Source organism: Salmo salar, chromosome ssa11, assembly GCF_905237065.1.
Source record: "Salmo salar chromosome ssa11, Ssal_v3.1, whole genome shotgun sequence".
Taxonomy (NCBI): Eukaryota; Metazoa; Chordata; class Actinopteri; order Salmoniformes; family Salmonidae; genus Salmo; species Salmo salar.
In genome coordinates, this window is record NC_059452.1 from 26,388,397 (window position 1) to 26,410,189 (window position 21,793).

A 21,793-nucleotide genomic window follows, 5' to 3' on the forward strand; every position below is an offset into this window, starting at 1 on the left:
CTGACAACTCAATGACAAGTCCCCCACAGCACCCAACTGTGTAGTTGGTGGGGTGGAATCCCAAAAGGCACACATAGCTACCACATGCTGCCAATAACCTAATTATGTCCTCACACATCACTCCAGTGGCTGTCACTGCCATGCTTTTATCAGCTCTGCTGACTTGGAAGCTTACTGTCATCTTGCAGCACTCAAATCTGTTTTGAGTGTTTGACTTCTTTAAAATGTGTGATCCAACCTCCGTCTGTACAGAGCCACCTGGGTTCCACCTAAAGAGGAACAATGACCTTGTTCACCTACTGCGATTCCTGTAAGTACTGATGAAGTTCTGTTTCTTCTGAACAGTAACACATAAAAAAAGTTAAAAGAATCCAATCGTTTGAAGTCTTTTGTGTTTAATGACTGAATTTTACAAAGCAATGCATGTTTTAAACATTTACAATCATTTTCTTCATGTGTTAATGCATGTACAAATCCTCCCAACCAGGTGTGGAATTTACAGCTCTCATTCAACAAAAAGACAGGACAACGATGATCTAAACTACGAAACAAAACATAGTAACTGTACATCCACCATACATCAGCTTGCATTCACTCACTCAGTCTGATCATGTTCTTCTCAAGCATGCTTTAATGTCAGTGGTTAATCAGAAACAAAGGCAGATTCACTCTGTACCGTCCTACTGTAAATAAACCTCCACAATTAAAGGTACCAGACAACTAACAATCAAGCTACATTGGAGGGTATCACAGCCAGTTTACAGTGAAATATGTACAACATATTGACATTTCATTGATGTTTTTGAAAGACAAACAAGTGAATAAAATACAGGGTTTTGGGTGTATCAAATCTTCTGTTTGCAGTAGAACAAGCTTTCATGCGCCGGTATTTGGTTATTAAGTAGCAGGTTTCCTCAGTTCTTTTTGTGAAGAAACTTCATTTTACTTCCTAAAAGACAAACAAAATGCAAGTAAGAACTGTTCATATCATGTAAACTTTTTTAACACACTTCAATGAAATTTTCCAATTGAGCTGACATCTGCAGTGTTTACTGTGAATGTGATCTCTGTGATTGTCAGGGAAATGATGTAGTGCCTCAGATGGAATCCCGGTTTTAGACTACATCAGGGATCATCAACTACATTCAGCCGCGACTGATTTTTTCTTCAGCGGATGGTTAGGTGGCCGGAATATAATTACAAATAATTTGTAGACTGCAAGAAGCCCAAAATATATAATATTTGACTAAAACATAATAATTTTGAACATTGCTTACATTTGTATACGATCACATCTCTTTATAATGCATGGGAATACTATGGAACAGATTTCCAAAATTAAAATCACTTGTAGCTGATCTGCTGGTGTTTTTACAGTATTTTATGTTACAAATTACAAATTCCACCAGTTGGGGAACCCTGGACAACATGGTGCTCATTACTACATCATAGCCAAATGTGAATAGGCTTCTTTTAGAACAAAACTTTGTGTCATCCTAGATTTTAAGTCAGGTTACAATTTGTCCCAGTGGTAAAGTGGACAGGTAAGGTCTGTTGAGGGGAGATATTTGTTTTAAGTGGAGATCCTATTTTATTTGAGAACTCACCTAGCCCTTTGAGGAACTTGTTCACTCCACTCTGCTCTGTGTCTGGTAGCTCTTCCAGGTACTGCTCCACCCTCTGCTCAAAGAGTCCTGACAGAAACACAACAAAATGGCAGAATAACATGAGGTAATTATCAGTGGTGTAAAGTACTTAAGTAAAAAATACTTTACAGTACCACTTAAGTCGTTTTTTGGGGTATATGTACTTTACTTTACTATTTCTATTTTTGACTACTTTTACTTTACTACATTCCTAAAGAAAATAATGTACTTTTTACCTGACATCCAAAAGTACTTGTTACATTTTGAATGCATAGCAACAGGACATGAACATAGTCAAATTCACACACTTATCAGGGCAACACATGGTCATACCTTCTGCTTCTGATCTGGCGGACTCACTAAACACAAATGCATCTTTTGTAAATGATGTCTGAGTGTTGGAGTGTGCCCAGAGCTATCCATACATTTAAAAAATATGGAAATGCTTAATAGAAGGAATTTCAAATGATTTATACTTTTGATACTTAAGTATATTTTAGCAACTACATTTACTTTTGATACTTAAGTATATTTAGAACCAAATACTTTTAGACTTTTACTCAAGTAGTATTTTACTGGGTGACTTCTACTTGAGTAACTTTCTATTAAGGTATCTATAAATTTACTCAAGTATGACAACTGGGTACTTCTTCCACCACTGTTAATTATTAACATTATTAATGTTATACAGTGGCTTGCGAAAGTATTCACCCCCTTTGGCATTTTTCCTATTTTGTTGCCTTACAACCTGGAATTAAAATGGATTTTTGGGGGGTTTGTATCATTTGATTTACACAACATGCCTACCACTTTGAAGAAGCAAAATCTTTTTTTATTGTGAAACAAACAAGAAATAAGACAAAAAAATTGAAAACTTGAGCGTGCATAACTATTCACCCCCCCAAAGTCAATACTTTGTAGAGCCACCTTTTGCAGCAATTACAGCTGTAGGTCTCTCGGAGTATGTCTCTATAAGCTTGGCACATCTAGTCACTGGGATTTTTGCCCATTCTTCAAGGCAAAATTGCTCCAGCTCCTTCAAGTTGGATGGGTTACGCTGGTGTACAGCAATCTTTAAGTCATACCACAGATTCTCAATTGGATTGAGATCTGGGCTTTGACTAGGCCATTCAAAGACATTTAAATGTTTCCCCTTAAACCACTTGAGTGTTGCTTTAGCAGTATGCTTAGGGTCATTGTCCTGCTGGAAAGTGAACCTCCGTCCCAGTCTCAAATCTCTGGAAGACTGAAACAAGTTTCCCTCAAGAATTTCCCTGTATTTATCGCCATCCATCATTCCTTCAATTCTTATCAGTTTCTCACTCCCTGCCAATGAAAAACATCACCACAGCATGATGCTGCCACCACCATGCTTCACTGTGGGGGTGGTGTTCTCGGGGTGATGAGAGGTGTTGGGTTTGGGCCAGACATAGTGTTTTCCTTGATGACCAAAAAGCAAAATTTTAGTCTCATCTGACCAGAGTACATTTTACATTTACATTTTAGTCATTTAGCAGACACTCTTATCCAGAGCGACTTACAGTAGTGAATGCATACATTTCATTTCATGCATTTATTATTATTTTTTTTTTTTTGTACTGGCCCCCCATGGGAATCGAACCCACAACCCTGGCGTTGCACACACCATGCTGGCGTTGCAAACACCATGCTCTACCAACTCCACCATGCTCTATCAACTCCTTCTTCCATATGTTTGGGGAGTGTCCCAGATGCCTTTTGGCAAACACCAAATGTGTTTGCTTATTTCTTTCTTTAAGCAAAGGCTTTTTTCTGTCCACTCTTCCGTAAAGCCCAGCTCTGTGGAGTGTACAGCTTAAAGTGGTCCTATGGACAGATGCTCCAATCTCCGCTGTGGAGCTTTGCAGCTCCTTCAGGGTTATCTTTGGTCTCTTTGTTGCCTCTCTGATTAATGCCCTCCTTGCCTGGTTCGTGAGTTTTGGTGGGCGGCCCTCTCTTGGCAGGTTTGTTGTGGTGCCATATTCTTTCCATTTTTTAATAATGGATTTATTGGTGCTCCGTGGGATATTCAAAATTTCAGATCTTTTTTTATAACTCAACCCTGATCTGTACCTCTCCACAACTTTATCCCTGACCTGTTTGGAGAGCTCCTTGGTCTTCATGGTGCCTCTTAGTGGTGTTGCTGACTCTGGGGCCTTTCAGAACAGGTGTATATATACTGAGATCATGTGACAGATCATGTGACACTTAGATTGCACACAGGTGGACTTTATGTAACTAATTATGTGACTTCTGAAGGTAATTGGTTACACCAGATCTTATTTAGGGGTTTCATAGCAAAAGGGGTGAATACATATGCATGCATCACTTTTCCATTTTTAAAGTTATTTTTTTCATTTCACTTCACCAATTTGGACTATTTTGTGTATGTCCGTTACATGAAATCCAAATAAAAATCTATTTAAATTACAGGTTGTAATGCAACAAAATAGGAAAAACACCAAGGGGGATGAATACTTTTGCAAGGCACTGTATTGTGAGGTAATGTTACAGTGCAGTATATCAGAGAAAGCATGTTTTTGGTATGGGGTGAAATACCCTTCACTATGTGGCCAGGAGATGGCACTGAATACCCAGCTAGAAACACTGTCAACTAGAGGTCCGTACCAGCACAGGTTTGAGAAGATCCCTTTAGGGATTTTGGACTACTTTGGCGGAAAGTGAGGGGTGGCAGAGCCTACCTCTAAAGAGCATTTCTACCAATTATTACAGTTGACATATTATTTGTGTTATGATGAACTACAATGAATCCATTTTAGGAGGACAGGACACACTTAACGTTATTATCTCTTAACAAGTAGACAGGACCATACAATTACAGACTGTTGTGGACTGACAGGGTCATTGTAGGTTTGCTCTACCTTTGGCCCGGCATTTCCGCAGCTCCCGGTCTTGGATGAACCCCGCAAACATTTGGGACTCCATGAAGACCCCCAGGAAGCGACGGATGCTCTTGGAGGCCACAGACTTGCGGAAGGCCTCACGTTGGAAAATGCGTTCTCCTCGCTCGCTCTGGGTGAGGAACAGGGAGTAGTGGCCGATGGTTTCCAGGAAGAAACGGATGAAGGCCTCCGACACCAGGCTGTTCAAGGAGTTACACTCTACAGAAACAGACGAAACAGGATAGGTTGGTATTATGATGCTGAAACTGAAACACACTTAATACATGTTCAATACATCTAGAAAGAAGCAACACATAAACTACAGTGGAACTCTTTATGCTTGAGAATTGTGCTTGAGAATCAAGAAGAGCCTATAACATTTGTGGGAATGACACAAGAGTTATTTAGAGTTGATGTTTGACTGATATTGTGTATTCATACGTAACATTAAACAAACACTACATTCTGAACACCAGTAACCTTCAATTCAGTGAGGTGAATCACCCATTCCAGGAGTTCTCATCACTCCACAGAGCGCGTATTGCTCCTAGACATGTGCTGTACATGTTCTTGTTCACAGGGTTGAAACATGGCCAGTGCTCTGTTGTCCTAATTTACACTCGTAACATCTGGTTTAGTAGAGAGTGATGATGTGTCCCTCGTTCACCTTCGTCTGACTCGCTGTCAGAGTCCTGATTGATGATGTCATTCCTCTGCTCCAGAGCTAGCTCAAGAGCAGACTGGAGTTTCCGTGGCAACAGCGAGGCCTCATCATCCATCTATTCACACACATAACAATGGAATTAGTGACAAACAAGAATATCAAAAGATCAGTCCATATTATATTAGAATAAACGTTCTGGTCTTTGTTTACGGTGAGGTACTGGAGAATTGAGACCAACCTGTCTGAGGAAGCGGTCAGTTCCTAAGTCCACCATCAAAGCCTGCAAAGGAAACAAACAAGTCACATATTTGTGACTCATTTCAGGAAACTAGGCGTATGTCGCACGTCACTACTTGACAGGAGAGGCATTTGAACATAAACATTCATTGTTTATCAAAATGCGATTTTTGCCAGAAATGCCTTTGGAACATGTGAACTTTCATGTGCCTTAATAACAAACGTATATTCCATCTGTAAATATGAATACAATTGTTAAATTATGAGCCTAGTTGGTTTAGCTACGGAAAAAGACAGGAATCATCCTGCTAGCCATGATTGGCTGAGATAATTGATGGGCTGGACATGCCGAGAGATGAGTTTGGATTGGTCTGACGTGTAGCATGCTTCTGTCTATAACTTGAGCTGTTCAGTATGTGTTGATAGTCCTTTCTACCGCACTGTTTTGAAAGATATAAGGTTAGCCATTGAGAACTGCAAAAGTTTTGCAACTTTTCTCAACAACATTGATGCCCTAAATTTCGCAGGCGTTATCAACAGATCAGTTGGAAAAAGTGATGGGCTACTTTCTGCACACGGTCAGTGTGAACCGGAGTGACTTGACACAATACTGGCCAAACAAGATGTACCAACAAACAAAACAGAGTTAAATGGTTCCAGTCTGCCGTAAAGCATTCAGCCATGTATACAGGTAAGAGTCTAGCTACATTTTCAGATATTATACATTTCAAATTTTGTCAGAATGTCGTTTCATTGCAAGTTAAAGCATACTGTTCGCTAGCTAGCGAGCGTTAGCTTGCTGGTTCGCTATCTAACGTTACATGTATGATATGTGTCGTAATATTATTTGAATCACAAAACCATTTTTTATTACTAGTTATAGCCTAATGTTAGCTAGCTAACAATTGAACCTGGTTGGTTAACTTTAGCTACCTGCAGATTCATACTACAGCTATGACAATGTTTGTATTGGTAGCAGTATGAGTTGGGATTATTCCGGTTCATTGTTTAGCTAGATAGCTACATGTCTAAAGAAAAGACTCCACTTCACCAGATGATTACATGACCCATCAAGTTAGCCAGGTGTGTCTGGGGGTGATTACGACCATCTATTGTATTTCTAGACAATAGTGGCCCATCCACTTAGCTAGACGAGGATGGGGGTTGGTTACAGCATTTCCTTCACATGACCCATCAATTTAGACAAGTGTGTCTGGTAAGTGTCATCTAATAATTCTAAAATATTTTATCTGGACACTTTCTGTTTTGGATATTGCTACTATGCAAGTAACCATTTCACTGTACCATTTACACCTTCTGTGTCCTGCGCATGTGTGTGTGTTTACCAGAGACGGTAATGTGAAGAACAACATGACCTGCACCAAAATCAGATTAGGATACAGACCAAGGACTAGCTAGAGTATTTTTACCTGGAGTTTTTTGTTGTTGTGTAGGCTAGTACTTTTACCACTTTTAGTCATGAAATCTTTGGTTGTTTACTAAACTAGTCACTGTTTAGCACATGGCCTCACATGTGAATCCTTAAAGAGATGGGTGTGGCTAAGGCTTAATAGGGTGTGAACAATGCTGAATGGGTATAGACAAAGGAGAGCTCTCTAGTAGGTGTAACAAAACAGTTCTCAAAAATGGGGTTACAAGTTTATCAACTTTCAAAGCAGAATTACTTTCCCATTGTTCCTCAACTGCAGTGTATGATATACCATTTTCTACCTCTGAGGCTCTACTTTTATCCAATATAAAAAACACCCACTACAATTTTGCTACATAAGACCAAATCGAGGTGGTCGATCACATTTAGGAATCCTCAATCAAATCCAGGCTTCTTCCATGTGCATACAGTGGCTTAAAGTGAATACCAATGCCCTCTACAAATAAGTCAAACTCTCCAACAAGAGAAAGACAAGCTCTTCCAGAAGTTGGAAGTGTTATACCAGTGTTAAAACGAGATCTTTAAAAGCACCGAAAGGATACTTGGGGAATTTTAAGGATTTTAATTGAGTCGATCAGCAACATCAAGACAGATGACAACAGATGCTGTTGACAGGCCATTAAAAGCCCTGTGTTACGTATGACAGACAGGGTGAGATTGTCTTTTCGCTCATACCATGGGCTGAGGGCAGATGCTGCTGACTCAGACTAACTGTGTTAATAGCAGAGAGCTGGGCTTTAAGAGGCCTGATGGCTTCTCCTGCCAGGCTTTTATTGAGAGCCAGAAACTCCCACTCTCCCTCCCTAGTGGGGCCAGGACCCCAGAGCTGAGGGCTGAGGCTGCCCTGCCAAGGCCACATTCACTGGTCGGTTTAGGCCAGGGTCAGCCACACTACAGCACATTGAGGCTGGAGGAGTTGTTGCTACTTAAACGAGGATGGATTCTGGTGATTTCCTCCTCTTTCTACTCTGCCTTGGCAAATCAGCGCTCCGTTCCAAGAATGCTGCAGAACAGAGCAGAACTGTCCAGCTGGGAGAGCAGAGAAGCAGACACGTCTTCTTTCCCTCCTCCCTCTGTAATTGGTGACAAAATTGCTACAGGTCAACGTCCTGTCAGGCTTTGACCACAGCGAGACTGCTGGACAGCACTGAACAGGCAATTATAGCTATAGTAGGCCTCACACCGTGTGTGGACTCTGACAGCTCAATACTAGGAAGCTCATGGCTTGAATTCTAATACTCAATACTGGGAGCCTACAGGGTCTGTGGCAGCAAAACAGAGGAAACGGGTCATATTACACTCAGCGCTCTGAGAGAATTCAAGTTTGAGCCGACCTTTCGAAAACACAATGCTATTGCTCAACGTGTGACTGTGAATTTAGCATGAGACTGATTTAGAACTCTCTCTGGTATGTAGTGCTTGAATTAATAGATGTACAAAAAAAAAATGTGAGGGTAAAATTGCTCTGAATCATTGGAAGGTCCAGCATTCTTTCAAAGAAGCCTGTGACAGTCATCATGAGAGTGGGGTTTCATCCTAGACCCAGGGGTGGTCCTGGGTCTCTGAGGGAGGTTGGGAGGAGCACCATGATAGCTGTCTCGTGAGATGTCCCAGTTACTGTATATCCGGATCCCTCTGAATCTGTCCCATGGCTGTACCAATCAGCCAAGAGGATCAACATTCTCTATGCAATTCTCTCCAGAAATGTAAGTCCCCCATTGGATAAATGTTTAATGAAAACAAGCAGGGTAATTGACTGTGTAATATACTGTAGGTTGTTGTGGGCGTTTTACTGCTGACCAGTAACAGGAGGGCCACTCCCCAGCCCAGTGTCTAACAGAGAGATGGAATGTGACAGTGGTATAGCCTCTAATCTGTAGCCTCAAGCTAACCAAATCAGAGGAGCAGAATGAGGAGGAAATTAATAGAGCCAATACATTAAACCTGGTCAAAGAAAAGCAAGACAGTGGGAGACAAAGATGAAAAGCCAGAGAGAGAGACATGAAGTACCAACCTCTTCCACAGGCAGGTCTTTGAGTTTGGGCAGTGAGCTGGACAGGAGCCCCACCAGGAAGGGCGTGGGGCAGCAGACGATGTCCACCATGGAGGCAGGCAGGACGGGGATGAAGGTGTGCTGCCAGGAGAAGGGATAGAGCAGAGCCACCACTGCGTGCATACAGCTGGACAGGGTACTGCAGAGAGGGAGACAGACAACTGTAGAATTACATATAGAATCACTATATCTAATCCTTTTAAGATCTCTATGGGGACAGTCAACATCAGATACAGCTGGACAGGGTACTGCCGGGGAGGGAGACAGACAACATCACTCACAACACAGAACTGCAGGGGGCCCATCAGTAAAACCAGATATGAACATTGTTAGGGGAAAACATGGAGATGCCAGATTTTCCATCAGATTGCCCACTTTATCCTGACCTTTGAAAGGGAGTGGTGGATTGTGTTTTGAAGTGAACCCTGAATACTCCTAAAACAGCCAGCAGCGGACAAAGAACGACAAACAGATGCAACAAAAATGTGGACTCTCATGTTCCTCTATAAAATACAAAATAAAAGCTTATTGAGATTTAAAGTCCATCATTATCTGCCTCTAATATCAAGAAGAGAGCCGAATGAGAGCGTATTGCTTAACGTCATAAGTGAACCAGTCTTTCCAACGTCCAAACCAAACAACAACCTGATCCTCTTTTTCTTGAAACAATTACTTTTGTATATGTGAGGTGAACCAGTGCGACTATGTACCCTGGCTTAACACCGCGTTCCTTCCTCCAGTTGGTCTAAGGGACAGTCTGAAATCCATTCTTAACAGGCTGTTCTTTCTCTCCAACAAAAGAAGAAAATAAGAAAAAGACAGGAAAGGAAAGAGCAGAAAGAAATCACTCCTCCTGACTCTCAGCTGCCAGGAGAGAGAGGTCCGTACAACACTTCACATTGGAGCAGCCAGTAGTGGGAAAAATACCCAAATGTCATACTTGAGTAAAAGTAAAGATAACTTAATAGAAAATGACTCAAGTAAAAATGAACATCACCCAGTAAATACTACTTGAGTAAAAGTCTAAAAGTATTTGATTTGAAATATACTTAAAGTATCAAAAGTAAATGTAATTTCTAGAATATACGTAAGTAATTAAGTATCGAAAGTATAAATAATTTCAAATTACTTATGTTAAGCAAACCAGAAGGCACCATTTTCTTGTTTTTTTAAATTTACAGATAGCCAGGGGCACACTCCAACACATCATTTATAAATGAAGCATGTGTTCAGTGAGTCCACCAGATCAGAGACAGTAGGGATGACCAGGGCTGTTCTCTTGATAAGTTACATTCAAAATGTAACGAGTACTTTTGGGTGTCAGGGAAAATGTATGGAGTAAAAAGTACATTATTTTCTTTAGGAATGTAGTGAAGTAAAAGTAAAAGTTGTCCAAAATATAAATAGTAAAGTAAAGTACAGAAACTCCAAAAACTACTTAAGTAGTATTTTGAAGTATTTTAACTTAAGTACTTTACACCACTGGGAGCAGCAGACAGGCAGACAGGTTCACCCATGGCAACCATTCAAAAGCTTTAATTTTTTACGTTTCCACCTCTTCCACTGACAGTGTAACACCCTTAACTACACAGCTAAGACGTGCTCTATAAACATCTGTGACAGGCTGATTACACTAGGCACTGCCACTGTGGCAACACACACACTAGGTCCACTCCCTCACCCTCAGATAGGTTGAGTGTGTTACAATAGTTTAACAAGATCTTGAATCCGTTTGATATTACCCAAAACAGCAACCTTACCGCTGGTGAATTTTGACAGCTGTGGCTTAACACAAAATCACAAACAGTATGTCGTCTTTCTCACGGTCCCAAGTTTGTTGACAGTGGCCTCCCCTCCTCCCCTCTGTCCCCCTGCACTCCATACAGTCCATGTACACACAGATAGAGAGGGGAAATAAACCATGAGGCCCATCAGAAACACACAGATACCACAACTCAAAATCAGTGGGGATCAAACACCACTGAAGATGAATGCACTGTTAATAAGGAATGTTGTCCATAGTTGTTCTCTTCAACAGCAGAGGGCACATCCTACCAAACACACAGTATCCCCATACATATAAGTGTCCAGACTCTACCACAACGTCAATATTGATGTGCATACAGCCTCTCCTTGACGGAACCTTTATCTTGTTTTGGTACAGTTTACTGTAAATAGAGCTATGGGTATAATGGCAAGTTATTATAGTTAATGAACACTGTAAAGCGAGACCAGTATCTACATGGCTCAACAACTGCAGCCCCATGGTCTGTTTAGGTTTCTTATTCACCCATCATAACATAGAGCAGAAAGCAGTCTCAGTTTCACTGTCTGAGTTTTATTTGCAGAAGGAGCTGATCCTTTTGAACAGATCCAGTCTCCGGGGTTTGACATGTTCCAACAGGGAGTGATGGGGTACAGCTCTCACAACCTCAGCCACAGGCAAGACAGAGCTAGCGCTGCAGAGGAGAGGACTGATACCATGAGTATCACTTACACACTCAGTCCTGAGGGAAACACTCATGGGAAATGATGAACTTGCAATAAAAACACCATCTCTGCCCACATCTGCCAGTCAACTCTCTAAGGGTGTGTGTCAAATGGCACTCTATTCCTTATATATTGCACAACTTTTGACCAGAGCCCATATGGGCAGTAGTGTACTACATAGGGAAAGGGGTTCTATTTGGGACGCAATCTAAAGCAGAAAGGAATGGCAGACCTTTACAGACCAGGTCATATCAAAACCATATCAGCACCCGCACAACTGTCCACTTAAGTTTAGAGGATCCTAACTTTGCTTTGTGATATATTGCATTTGGGGTTATATAAGCATGTCAGATCAGGAATGATTGTCCTGGGTCTGTCTGTGGCTGACCATGCAGATTCCCAGGAAACTCTCAGGATAGAGAGGCTTACTCTGTCAGACCCACAGGTGCAGGATGGAGAGTCCCAGTGTCAGCAGCACTGTCCACAAGCTCAGACGGGCCCATTTCAGCCCAGGACAAACACAGGCCCTGGCAGGAGCATCAGTACAGCTGTTCACTAACAGCTCCTCATACTGAAGCAAATACATATTTTTCTGGGTGAGAATCAGTGCTTAATTTGTAAATCGGGAGGTGCCGGAACAAAAAAGTGAGTGCAAGAGGGGGGTAACCTGGGGAGCTCTAATGTACCGGAACGCATGAGAGAAAAATCACCTTTAATAAAGCACTGCATACATATCATTGCATTTGCGTAGTGGCATAGAGAAGTAGAGCAGAGGCACTTACAGAAGTTGCACACATGGAGAACATTTTTAGTAGCCTAGTAGTACAAATAGTCAAAATGACAGTATACTTTGACACTGACACACTGAGATCAAGAATAACGACCTCATCTTAAATCCATCAATGGTCTAGGCATAGGTGTGTGGAGACACACATATTCTAGGCTACAATATGAGGAGGAAATTATAGTCCTAAAACTGCTTTCCAGTTTCACTGACTCACCCAATCATGTGCAGCTCAATCACCGGTGATTCGTGCCAAAAGCCTCTCTCTCTTGTTTTACTTTGTAAAAAAATATTTGGAAGTTGATCAAAAATGTTGGTAGCCTACAGCAAACACATTAGAGTCTTCTCTTTTCAGCAGGAGCCATTTGCTTTCCACCCTATGTTTTCCCACAATTGTATTTGAAATATTGCCTATTTCATCTGCATGCTGTTCACTGACAGATTTAGGCTATGCCTTGTTATTGGCTACACACAATCCATAGCTAGATAATTTGTTAAAATAACCTATTGATCTTCTGTGGCTAAATGATATGCTTTCTCATGGTGTACTGAATTATTTCATTTCTTTCTGAACAGACTGCAGTAACTCTATAACTTTGGCAAATGTATTTCAATTGATCAGGGGTGATGCAGCTCCTCCTGAACCCTTCGCACGGCTATGATTCTATAAGGAAATAAATGATGAAGTGCAACACTGGAGAGATCAGCGTTGCAGGCTCATTCATGTCTATCAGAGCAGAGAGGGAGAGAGATCATAGAAAGTGAATCTTGTTCCAATTCTGTGAGAGACACAGGCGCACTTCTCACACAGCCACAGCCACACGTTGGTCTCAAACATAGGTTGCAATGTTGCGCAAACCTAAACCAACTCGAATATCAGGAAAAAAAAAACTTTTTCACATGATGGGGGGCCTCGAATGAACTTCGATCGCTTTAGGGCCTCCTGAGTGGAGCAGTGGTCTAAGGTACTGCATTGCAGTGCTAGCTGTGCCACTAGAGATTCTAGGTTCGAGTCCAGGCTCTGTCGCAGCTGGCCGCGACCGGAAGACCCATGGGGCGGCGCACAATTGGCCCAGCGGCGTCCGGTTTAGGGGAGGGTTTGGCAGGCAGGGATGTTCTTGTCTCGCGCTCTAGCGACTCCTGTGGCGGGCCGGGTGCAATGCACGCTGACATGGTCGCCAGGTGTGCGGTGTTTTCTCCGACACATTGGTGTGGCTGGCTTCCGGGTTAAGCAGGCATTGTGTCAAGAAGCAATGAGGCTTGGTTGGGTTGTGTTTCGGAGGACGCATGGCTCTCGACCTTCGCCTCTCCCGAGTCCATATGGGAGTTGCAGAGATGAGACAAGACTGTAACTACCAATTGGATACCATGAAATTGGGGAGAAAAAGGGGGTAAAAAATTATAACTTTGATCGCTTTTATTAGGATCCAGCTCAAATTAAGCAATGGTGAGAATGATGAATGAATGTGTGCATACTGCTCATTGGTGCATCTAGTAGAATGTTAAGTATTCACAGAGCTCCAATGTCTTTTCCCCACTTCCTCTCCGTAAGGATCTCAAGTCCCCATCACGACCTAGGCTTGGACTCCCTGGTATGAACAGTTGTAGCGGAAGCTGTTGAACAGCAAGACCAGGCTTCCCTTGGCAACCCTACACATGGTCCTACTCAAGCCTATTGATTCCAATGCTTCTTGTGGGCAGCATTGCCGGGTGTGTGTATATATAATAATAATAATAATAATAGTAATAATATTATTAATAATATTAATAATAATAATAATAATAATAATAATTGGAAAGTCAGATGCTTGGCCTTTGGTTTCCATCTTCTGGGTTTCCCTCTTCAGTCTCACAGAAATCTTTTACATACAGTATGTTTCCACTGTGTTCATCCACTCCACCTTTGGGCGTTAGAAATAGACACATGGAAAGTGTTAAGTTGTTGTAGGTTGTTTGGTGCGGTGCCAGCATTGCTCAGTGTGATACAAGTGTTCAGGAGTAATAAGGGACTAAATAAACTGTACAGCTTGTTCCCAGATTAGAGTGGTACACTGTAGCTACCTACAGTGGCTCACTTTAACAGACTGGGGTTACAGACATACACCATATTATATGGCTGCTGCTACTGGAGTCTGGAGCAATGGGCTCTTCCTGAATCTAATGCAAACCCCAGTCATTTCAACAGGTGGTAGAAGAAAATTATGAATGGGGTTTGAAAGGAGGATTTTAAACTAATAAAAATGCAATACAACTGGTGACTACCATGTGTTAGTTTGAAGTTTTCTGATGTTACAGTGAGCGGTGTAAGGGGAAACGAGGTACAGAAAGCAGCCTTCCTTCTCCCACTCAGAAAACAAGAGCCTGATTAATTCACCAGGACCATGAGAAAAGCTTTCAGAGGCGGTCTTTTGCTCTCCCTCTGCACCCCCCACTCTTTCTTTCGCCCCGTTTCTCCCTCTCTTACCCTCCATCTTTCTCCCACTCATACACACACTACCTTCCCCCCCCAATCCCCTGTCTCTTCTACTGTGGGCCTCTCATCAAATACAATAGAAACATTAACTTATTAAAGCACTTCAGTAATTGGAAACGACCTCCATGTTCTCAGATTGAATCGCTTCTCTTTTTTTGGCCAATCACCTCTACACCCACAGGCTGGGTTGAAGATGGGAAGGTTAAGACAACAAAGTCATTCTATGCGGAAGCGTTCAAAAATAAACAAATTCATGGAAACAGCTCCATTGATATCTAGTCGCGCCGTTGCTAACTAGCAACGCTGGTCCCATGAATTGCAAAGAGTTATGGGATATTAGAATCCTCTTGTCTTAACCTGTATATTTTGAACCTAGCCCACAGGCAAGCCCTAATAATAGAGGAATGGCAGGGGAAAAGTTTAGACCCGCCCATTTAGACCCACAGAGAGGCAGATCAAACAAGCCAACACTCTCTCAGTGGTGGTAACCCTTCTCTGTCCTAGACCCATAATAACTGGAAGATGATGTTTACATTATGAGCACTGCAGCAATCCCAGCACAGAGCCGTCAGGTAAATCTGATTAAGCAATTACAGACTGATGTAACAGATGATGAATTTACGTAATTAGGCATCTGTCACGTCCTGACCAGTAATAGGGGTTGTTTGTTATTGTAGTTTGGTCAGGGCGTGGCAGGGGGTGTTTGTTTAGTGTGTTTCGGGGTTTTTGGTTATGTTCTATATTTTCTATGTGTTTGTCTAGTTTTTCGATTTCTGTGTTGGGGTTTTGGAACGACCTCCAATTAGAGGAAGCTGGTTGTCGTTGCCTCTAATTGGAGGCCATATTTAAGTGGGTTAGTTTTCTCTTGTGTCTGTGGGTGGTTGTTTCCTTGTATAGTCTGAGCACCTTACAGGACTGTTTTTCGTCGTTTGTTTTGTATGAGTATTTTTTCCCTTCTAATAAAAAGAAGATGAGCATTCTAACCGCTGCATATTGGTCCGATGATTTCACCTCTTCAGACAACGAAGTTTGTGACAGCATCAAAGTTGTTATTACAGCAGCCATTTGCTGGTTAATCATCATCAGTTCTGAGTAACTGTCTGTCTGGCTGTTTGATGTCACAGAAAAGCAGCAATTTTATTTATTTTATTTCACCTTTATTTAACCAGGTAGGCAAGTTGAGAACAAGTTCTCATTTACAATTGCGACCTGGCCAAGATAAAGCAAAGCAGTTTGACATATACAACAACACAGAGTTACACATGGAGTAAAACAAACATACAGTCAATAATACAGTAGAAAAATAAGTCTATGTGAGCAAATGATGTGAGATAAGGGAGGTAAAGGCAAAAAAAAGAGGCCGTGGTGGCGAAGTACATACAATATAGCAAGTAAAACACTGGAATGGTAGATTTGTAGTGGAAGAAAGTGCAAAGTAGAAATAGAAATAATGGGGTGCAAAGGAGCAAAATAAATAAATAAATAAATACAGTAGGGGAAGGGGTAGTTGTTTGGGCTAAATTATAGATGGGCTACGTACAGGTGCAGTAATCTGGAAGCTGCTCTGACAGCTGGTGCTTAAAGCTAGTGAGGGAGAAAAGTGTTTCCAGTTTCAGAGATTTTTGTAGTTTGTTCCAGTCATTGGCAGCAGAGGACTGGAAGGAGAGGCGGCCGAAGGAGGAATTGGCTTTGGGGGTGACCAGAGAAATATACCTGCTGGAGCGCATGCTACAGGTGGGTGCTGCTATGGTGACCGGCGAGCTGAGATAAGGGGGGACTTTACCTAGCAGGGTCTTGTAGATGACCTGGAGCCAGTGGGTTTGGCGACGAGTATGAAGCGAGGGCCAGCCAACGAGAGTGTACAGGTCGCAGTGGTGGGTAATATATGGGGCTTTGGTGACAAAACGGATGGCACTGTGATAGACTGCATCCAATTTATTGAGTAGGGTATTGGAGGCTATTTTGTAAATGACATCGCCGAAGTCGAGGATCGGAAGGATGGTCAGTTTTACAAGGGTATGTTTGGCAGCATGAGTGAAGGATGCTTTGTTGCGAAATAGGAAGCCAATTCTAGATTTAACTTGGTATTGGAGATGTTTGATGTGAGACTGGAAGGAGAGTTTACAGTCTAACCAGACACCTAGGTATTTGTAGTTGTCCACATATTCTAAGTCAGAAGTCAAAACCGTCCAGAGTAGTGATGCTGGACGGGTGGGCAGGTGCAGGCAGCGATAGGTTGAAGAGCATGAATTTAGTTTGAACTTGAATTTAAAAGCAGTTAGAGGCCACGGAAGGAGAGTTGTATGGCATTGAAGCTCGTCTGGAGGGTTGTTAACACAGTGGCCAAAGAAGGGCCAGAAGTATAGAGAATGGTGTCGTCTGCGTAGAGGTGGATCAGAGACTCACCAGCAGCAAGATCGACATCATTGATGTATACAGAGAAGAGAGTCGGCCCAAGAATTGTGGCACTCTATAGGGCACCCTGTGGCACCCCATAGAGACTGCCAGAGGCCCGGACAACAGGCCATCCGATTTGACACAGTGAACTCTATCAGAGAGGTAGTTGGTGAACCAGGCGAGGCAATCATTTGAGAAACCAAGACTATTGAGTCTGCCGATGAGGATGTGGTGATTGACAGAGTCGAAAGCCTTGGCCAGGTCAATGAATACGGCTGCACAGTATTGTTTCTTATCGATGGCAGTTAAGATATTGTTTATGACCTTGAGCGTGGCAGAGGTGCACCCATGACCAGCTCTGAAACCAGATTGCATAGCGGAGAAGGTGCGGTGGGATTCGAAATGGTCGGTAATCTGTTTGTTGACTGATATAAAGCATTTTGATACATACGAAGACGCTTGCTTTAGGCAAACAACCTGTTGTGTCCTCTTAAACAAGTCATACACAGCCTACAGTACAAATAAAGGGTTAATGCAACAGTCCATGTAACCCCGTAGGCTCGGCCCTAATTTACTCGCCGCATGGCAAATGGCCCAAGACAATGCCTAAGGTTCAGTATTGCCTTGTAACTTAAGCTTTATGTATGTAATTTCATTCATTTTATAAAGTTAATAAATAATTAGCATACAGGTTTAGATATTCACTTCTCATGACCATTTCTTGATCTTAGTCGGCTAAGATGGAATCCCTGAGCTGACAAGGTAAACATCTGTCGTTCTGCCCCTGAACAAGGCAGTTAACCCACTGTTCCTAGGCAGTCATTGTAAATAAGAATTTGTTCTTAATTGACTTGCCTAGTTAAATAAAGATTAAATAAAATAAAAACACATAATACTTGATTGCACATGATTTTACCATAATATCAAATGGAGTCAGATAAACATTTAAAAACCCTATGGTCTATGTCTAATTAGCATAATGAAATGAGCATAATACTAACAATAAAAAACATTCAAAATTGTCAGTTTAAGCTAGAGATCACTGTTTTTTTTGCATTGGATGTGTCTCAATCCACCGCATCCGTCTATGTCGCACTTCCGCATCTGCAATGAAAGGTGACAGAGCTAAAGCGGGGGGGTTTCAAACCATGAGACATCCTGAAAATCGGTCTTCTCACAAAATCGTCTGTAGCGTCCAAACGGTTTGGGCTACAAACCTCTCTGTGGAAAGATGCCTCTCACAAACATGGTGTTCTCCGTTTTGCTCTATGACCCCCACAAGCATCTTGGGACTCATCTGAAGTCGGTACAGCCGATCTGCCAACTTCTGTCTGTAGCGTCCGAACAGTTAGGGCTGCACACTAATACGACCCCTCTGTGAAAAGGTGAGACTTGCCCCTCCCCCCAGTTGGGTCAGGGCTTACTGTTATTGGTTAATAGGCTAACTACATAGTCTTATGTATATTTAAGTAATTAGGCCAGAGGAGGTGTGGTATATGGCCAATATACCACGGCTAAGAGCTGTTCTTATGTACGACGCAATGCAGAGTGCCTGGATACAGCCCTGAGTCGTGGTATATAGGCCAAATACCACAAACCTCCGAGGTGCCTTATTGCTATTATAAACTGTTTACCGACTGAATTAGAGCAGTAAATAGTTTTTTGTTGTTGTCATACCCATAGTATACAGTCTGATATACCCCGGCGTTCAGCCAATCAGCATTCAGGGCTCAAACCACCTGGTTTAAAAATAATACTTATATATGAAATATTACCACAGTACAACCCAGTGGAGACAAATTCCCTAACATCGCCTGTTTGGTGTTTTCCCTCCCTCAGATCCTTCTCCGATTAGATATACATTACACCCAGACATACATCATGTTGTGTTGGAAGGGATTTCTGGGATTGAATTGTGTTCTCGGTCTCCCACGGGATCAGACCCTTTTACCAGTGAAGTCAGTAGAGGGTCTCTCCCTTCTCCCCAACACGGCCCAATGACGCCCAGAGTGGCTCCTTGAATCCTGTTTTCAATGGGAACTGAGACACAGGGGGTCTGGTCCGTGTTCTGGGGCACTCTGGCAGCTAGAGCTCCATCTGTTTTGGTTCTGGGTGTGAGCCCTGGAGACTAAGTCCAGTTAGACACACACAGAAAGAACTGGTTGGTTTTGTGACACTAATCTACAATGAAATGTATTGTTTTACCTTTATTCAGAACCTGAATAAGACCTGAATGGTGAAGTATGTCATTGTGTTGATACAAAGCAGGTTTTATGATAAGTAATAGTATATGGTTTTCAATGAAGTTCTAACATTGAGCAGGGCTGTAGTCTGTAGTACTGTAAAGACTCATGGTGCTGATTTTCAGTGTTGTTCACTAACAGTACCGCAGACACAGACTATTCGATAAGTCCTTGCTGCTGTTCACAAGAGCCCTTAGAAATGGGTGACTGATTAACAATCTTTGGGTGATGTGCAAACTGACATGAACCCGGGAGTCGTTGTCTCAAACGGCAGAGTGAGGACAAAAACAGCTTTCTCTGAGTCCCCCTGGGTGGAGAGAGGGCTGTCGTAAACAGGCCAGGCAGGGACCAGGGAGTGAACATGGCGCCATCAGTCACACAGTGACAGTGAAGCCATAGATCAGAGTGGAGAGTCGCTGCACACAGGAAGTACATTCCTTCCCCTCACAGTCACTGCCCCCACTGATGTTTGTTTAAACTGTCCTCTGATGTGTAGAGATTACCGTTCAACACAAACCTGCCCCCCTCTAACAGAGCCCCTCAGCCCAGAGTGCTGTCCTATAGCCAGGGGCAGATTTCTGTGCCTGCCTGGTGGGACTCTGGCTCCTTGGAGACCCCTAGCTCCATGTTATCGGCCCCACCCCACCCTGCCTGCCAGGGTTGGACAGTGGCCCCCGGCAAAGAGATGACCCACTTCTGGAACCACATCAGTTGTGAGTACATGCAGGGAGAGTTTCATTACTCCATAGTGGTAGGTGCGGTCTGAGATGGCTACACCGATTAATTTAACAGCTCTAACCTTGTCCCCGCATGCTAAACCAGTTAAGCACCAACTGACAAACCCACAGTAGAAGGCGGCTATTTGCTGTGCAGATTGGGTGAATGGCAAGCAGCTCGACTGAGGAATTAAATCTGCCATCAACAGTTAGGGTGAGCCAGAGTACACTGGCAGAGTGGCAGGGCAATCCTCACTATTGGAACTGTTATACATGTAAATTCTCTCTTCGAAGTTAGTCCATTCTTTAAAGTTCAGGATATGTCATCTCTGTGAGAGGAAATGCACCAAGACATGTGAAACAGTGTTATGATGACGGTATCATAGTCAGTCTGTACTGTAGAGCCACATGTCCAGAAAGATACAGATAGAGGATCCCTGAGCTCAGCAATGTGGGTCTGAGAAAAACAGTCTGGCCTCTGTGTGAACGTAAACAGAAAAGGGAAAATGTACAAGAGCATGAGATAAAATCCCTCTTATGTAAGGCAGATGTTATTGTAATGGGGTAGGTGGATTCACTGCAGAAAAAGACAGTGGACTTCAGTGATAACTGAGGGGATATTTGTACTAACATACACCGTAATCCTAGACAGCAATTGATCTCACTCCTAGCCACCATGTGTGACAAGGATGAAGTATTCTAGGAACTATTTTTTACTATTTATAGCCTAATGTCGGAGGGTTCAGATCTTTGTCGGGAGATAACCTTACACTACAATATGAGCAGGCGATGAGAGCTCTAAGTATCAGATTTCTCTGTAAATACTGTAGTTTCAACCCTTATCTAACAATGACAACAGCCCTTAACGTTTCAGAAAAACCTTAACAAAACACTGCCTCTAAAAGGTATTATTGAGCATTTCACTTGGCACAAGTAACCATCCTCTAACAACTACAAGTTTCAACAATCCCCACCTGCCTCTAACAGGGCATGACCATTAGTCAAGGACAGCTTCCCATGACAAGGAGATTCAGTTCTCTCTCCATCTTTACTTATTACTAGAAGGGTTACTAACAATAAGAGTCTTGTCGCTCACCTGAGTTTATCAGCCACAAAGATGACTCTGCGCTCCAGCAGCAGGGAGGCGAAGACCTGCACCACCTGACGCACGCTCAGGCAGCTGAAGAGACTGTCAAAGTCTACATGCTCCAGTCTGGAGTCCATGGGCCGCCTCAGCTCAATGACCTGGGGAGAAGAACACCACCTGGGGTCACAACCTTGGGTCACAACCAGTCATACATTCACAGAGGTCACAGGTCATGCTCAATTAAGCATACATCGCACTATCTTCATGCATCATCCTTCTTTGATGGAACCTTAGCAACCAAGGGCTGATGTGTCTCCAACCTCATTCCCTGCTCCAGGCAGGAAGGTCTTGACTTTGATGGTCTTCCCCGGCGCTGGGAAGGGTGACTCCATCAGACTTCTCATGAAGGGGTAGACCAGGGCTGCAGAGATCCCCCTCCGCCTCTCCACCTCATCCAGGATCTACACACAGCACAGGACAGGGGGTTGAGAGTTAGACCACACAGGACAGGGGGTTGAGAGTTAGACCACACAGCACACAGGACAGGGGGTTGAGTGTTAGACCACACAGCACACAGGACAGGGGGTTGAGAGTTAGACCACACAGCACACAGGACAGGGGGTTGAGTGTTA

The 21,793-nt window shown here is 42.8% G+C and overlaps 1 protein-coding gene across 5 annotated transcripts in view; it reads right to left on the reverse strand.

The window, feature by feature from the left end:
- Positions 1-378: 378 nt before the first annotated feature.
- Positions 379-21,793, reverse strand: part of st5 (suppression of tumorigenicity 5) — a 90,622-nt gene continuing 69,207 nt past the window's right edge. For 4 of the 5 annotated variants that reach the window (XM_045688849.1, NM_001173687.1, XM_045688846.1 and 1 more), the window contains 8 exon segments: positions 21,482-21,622; positions 21,171-21,319; positions 8,933-9,110; positions 5,470-5,511; positions 5,235-5,346; positions 4,547-4,786; positions 1,608-1,694; positions 379-949 (listed from right to left, as the gene is read on the reverse strand). In XM_045688849.1, the coding sequence (XP_045544805.1) occupies positions 915-949; positions 1,608-1,694; positions 4,547-4,786; positions 5,235-5,346; positions 5,470-5,511; positions 8,933-9,110; positions 21,171-21,319; positions 21,482-21,622 (984 nt within the window). In that variant the 3' untranslated portion in view covers positions 379-914. 5 annotated transcript variants of the gene reach the window in all.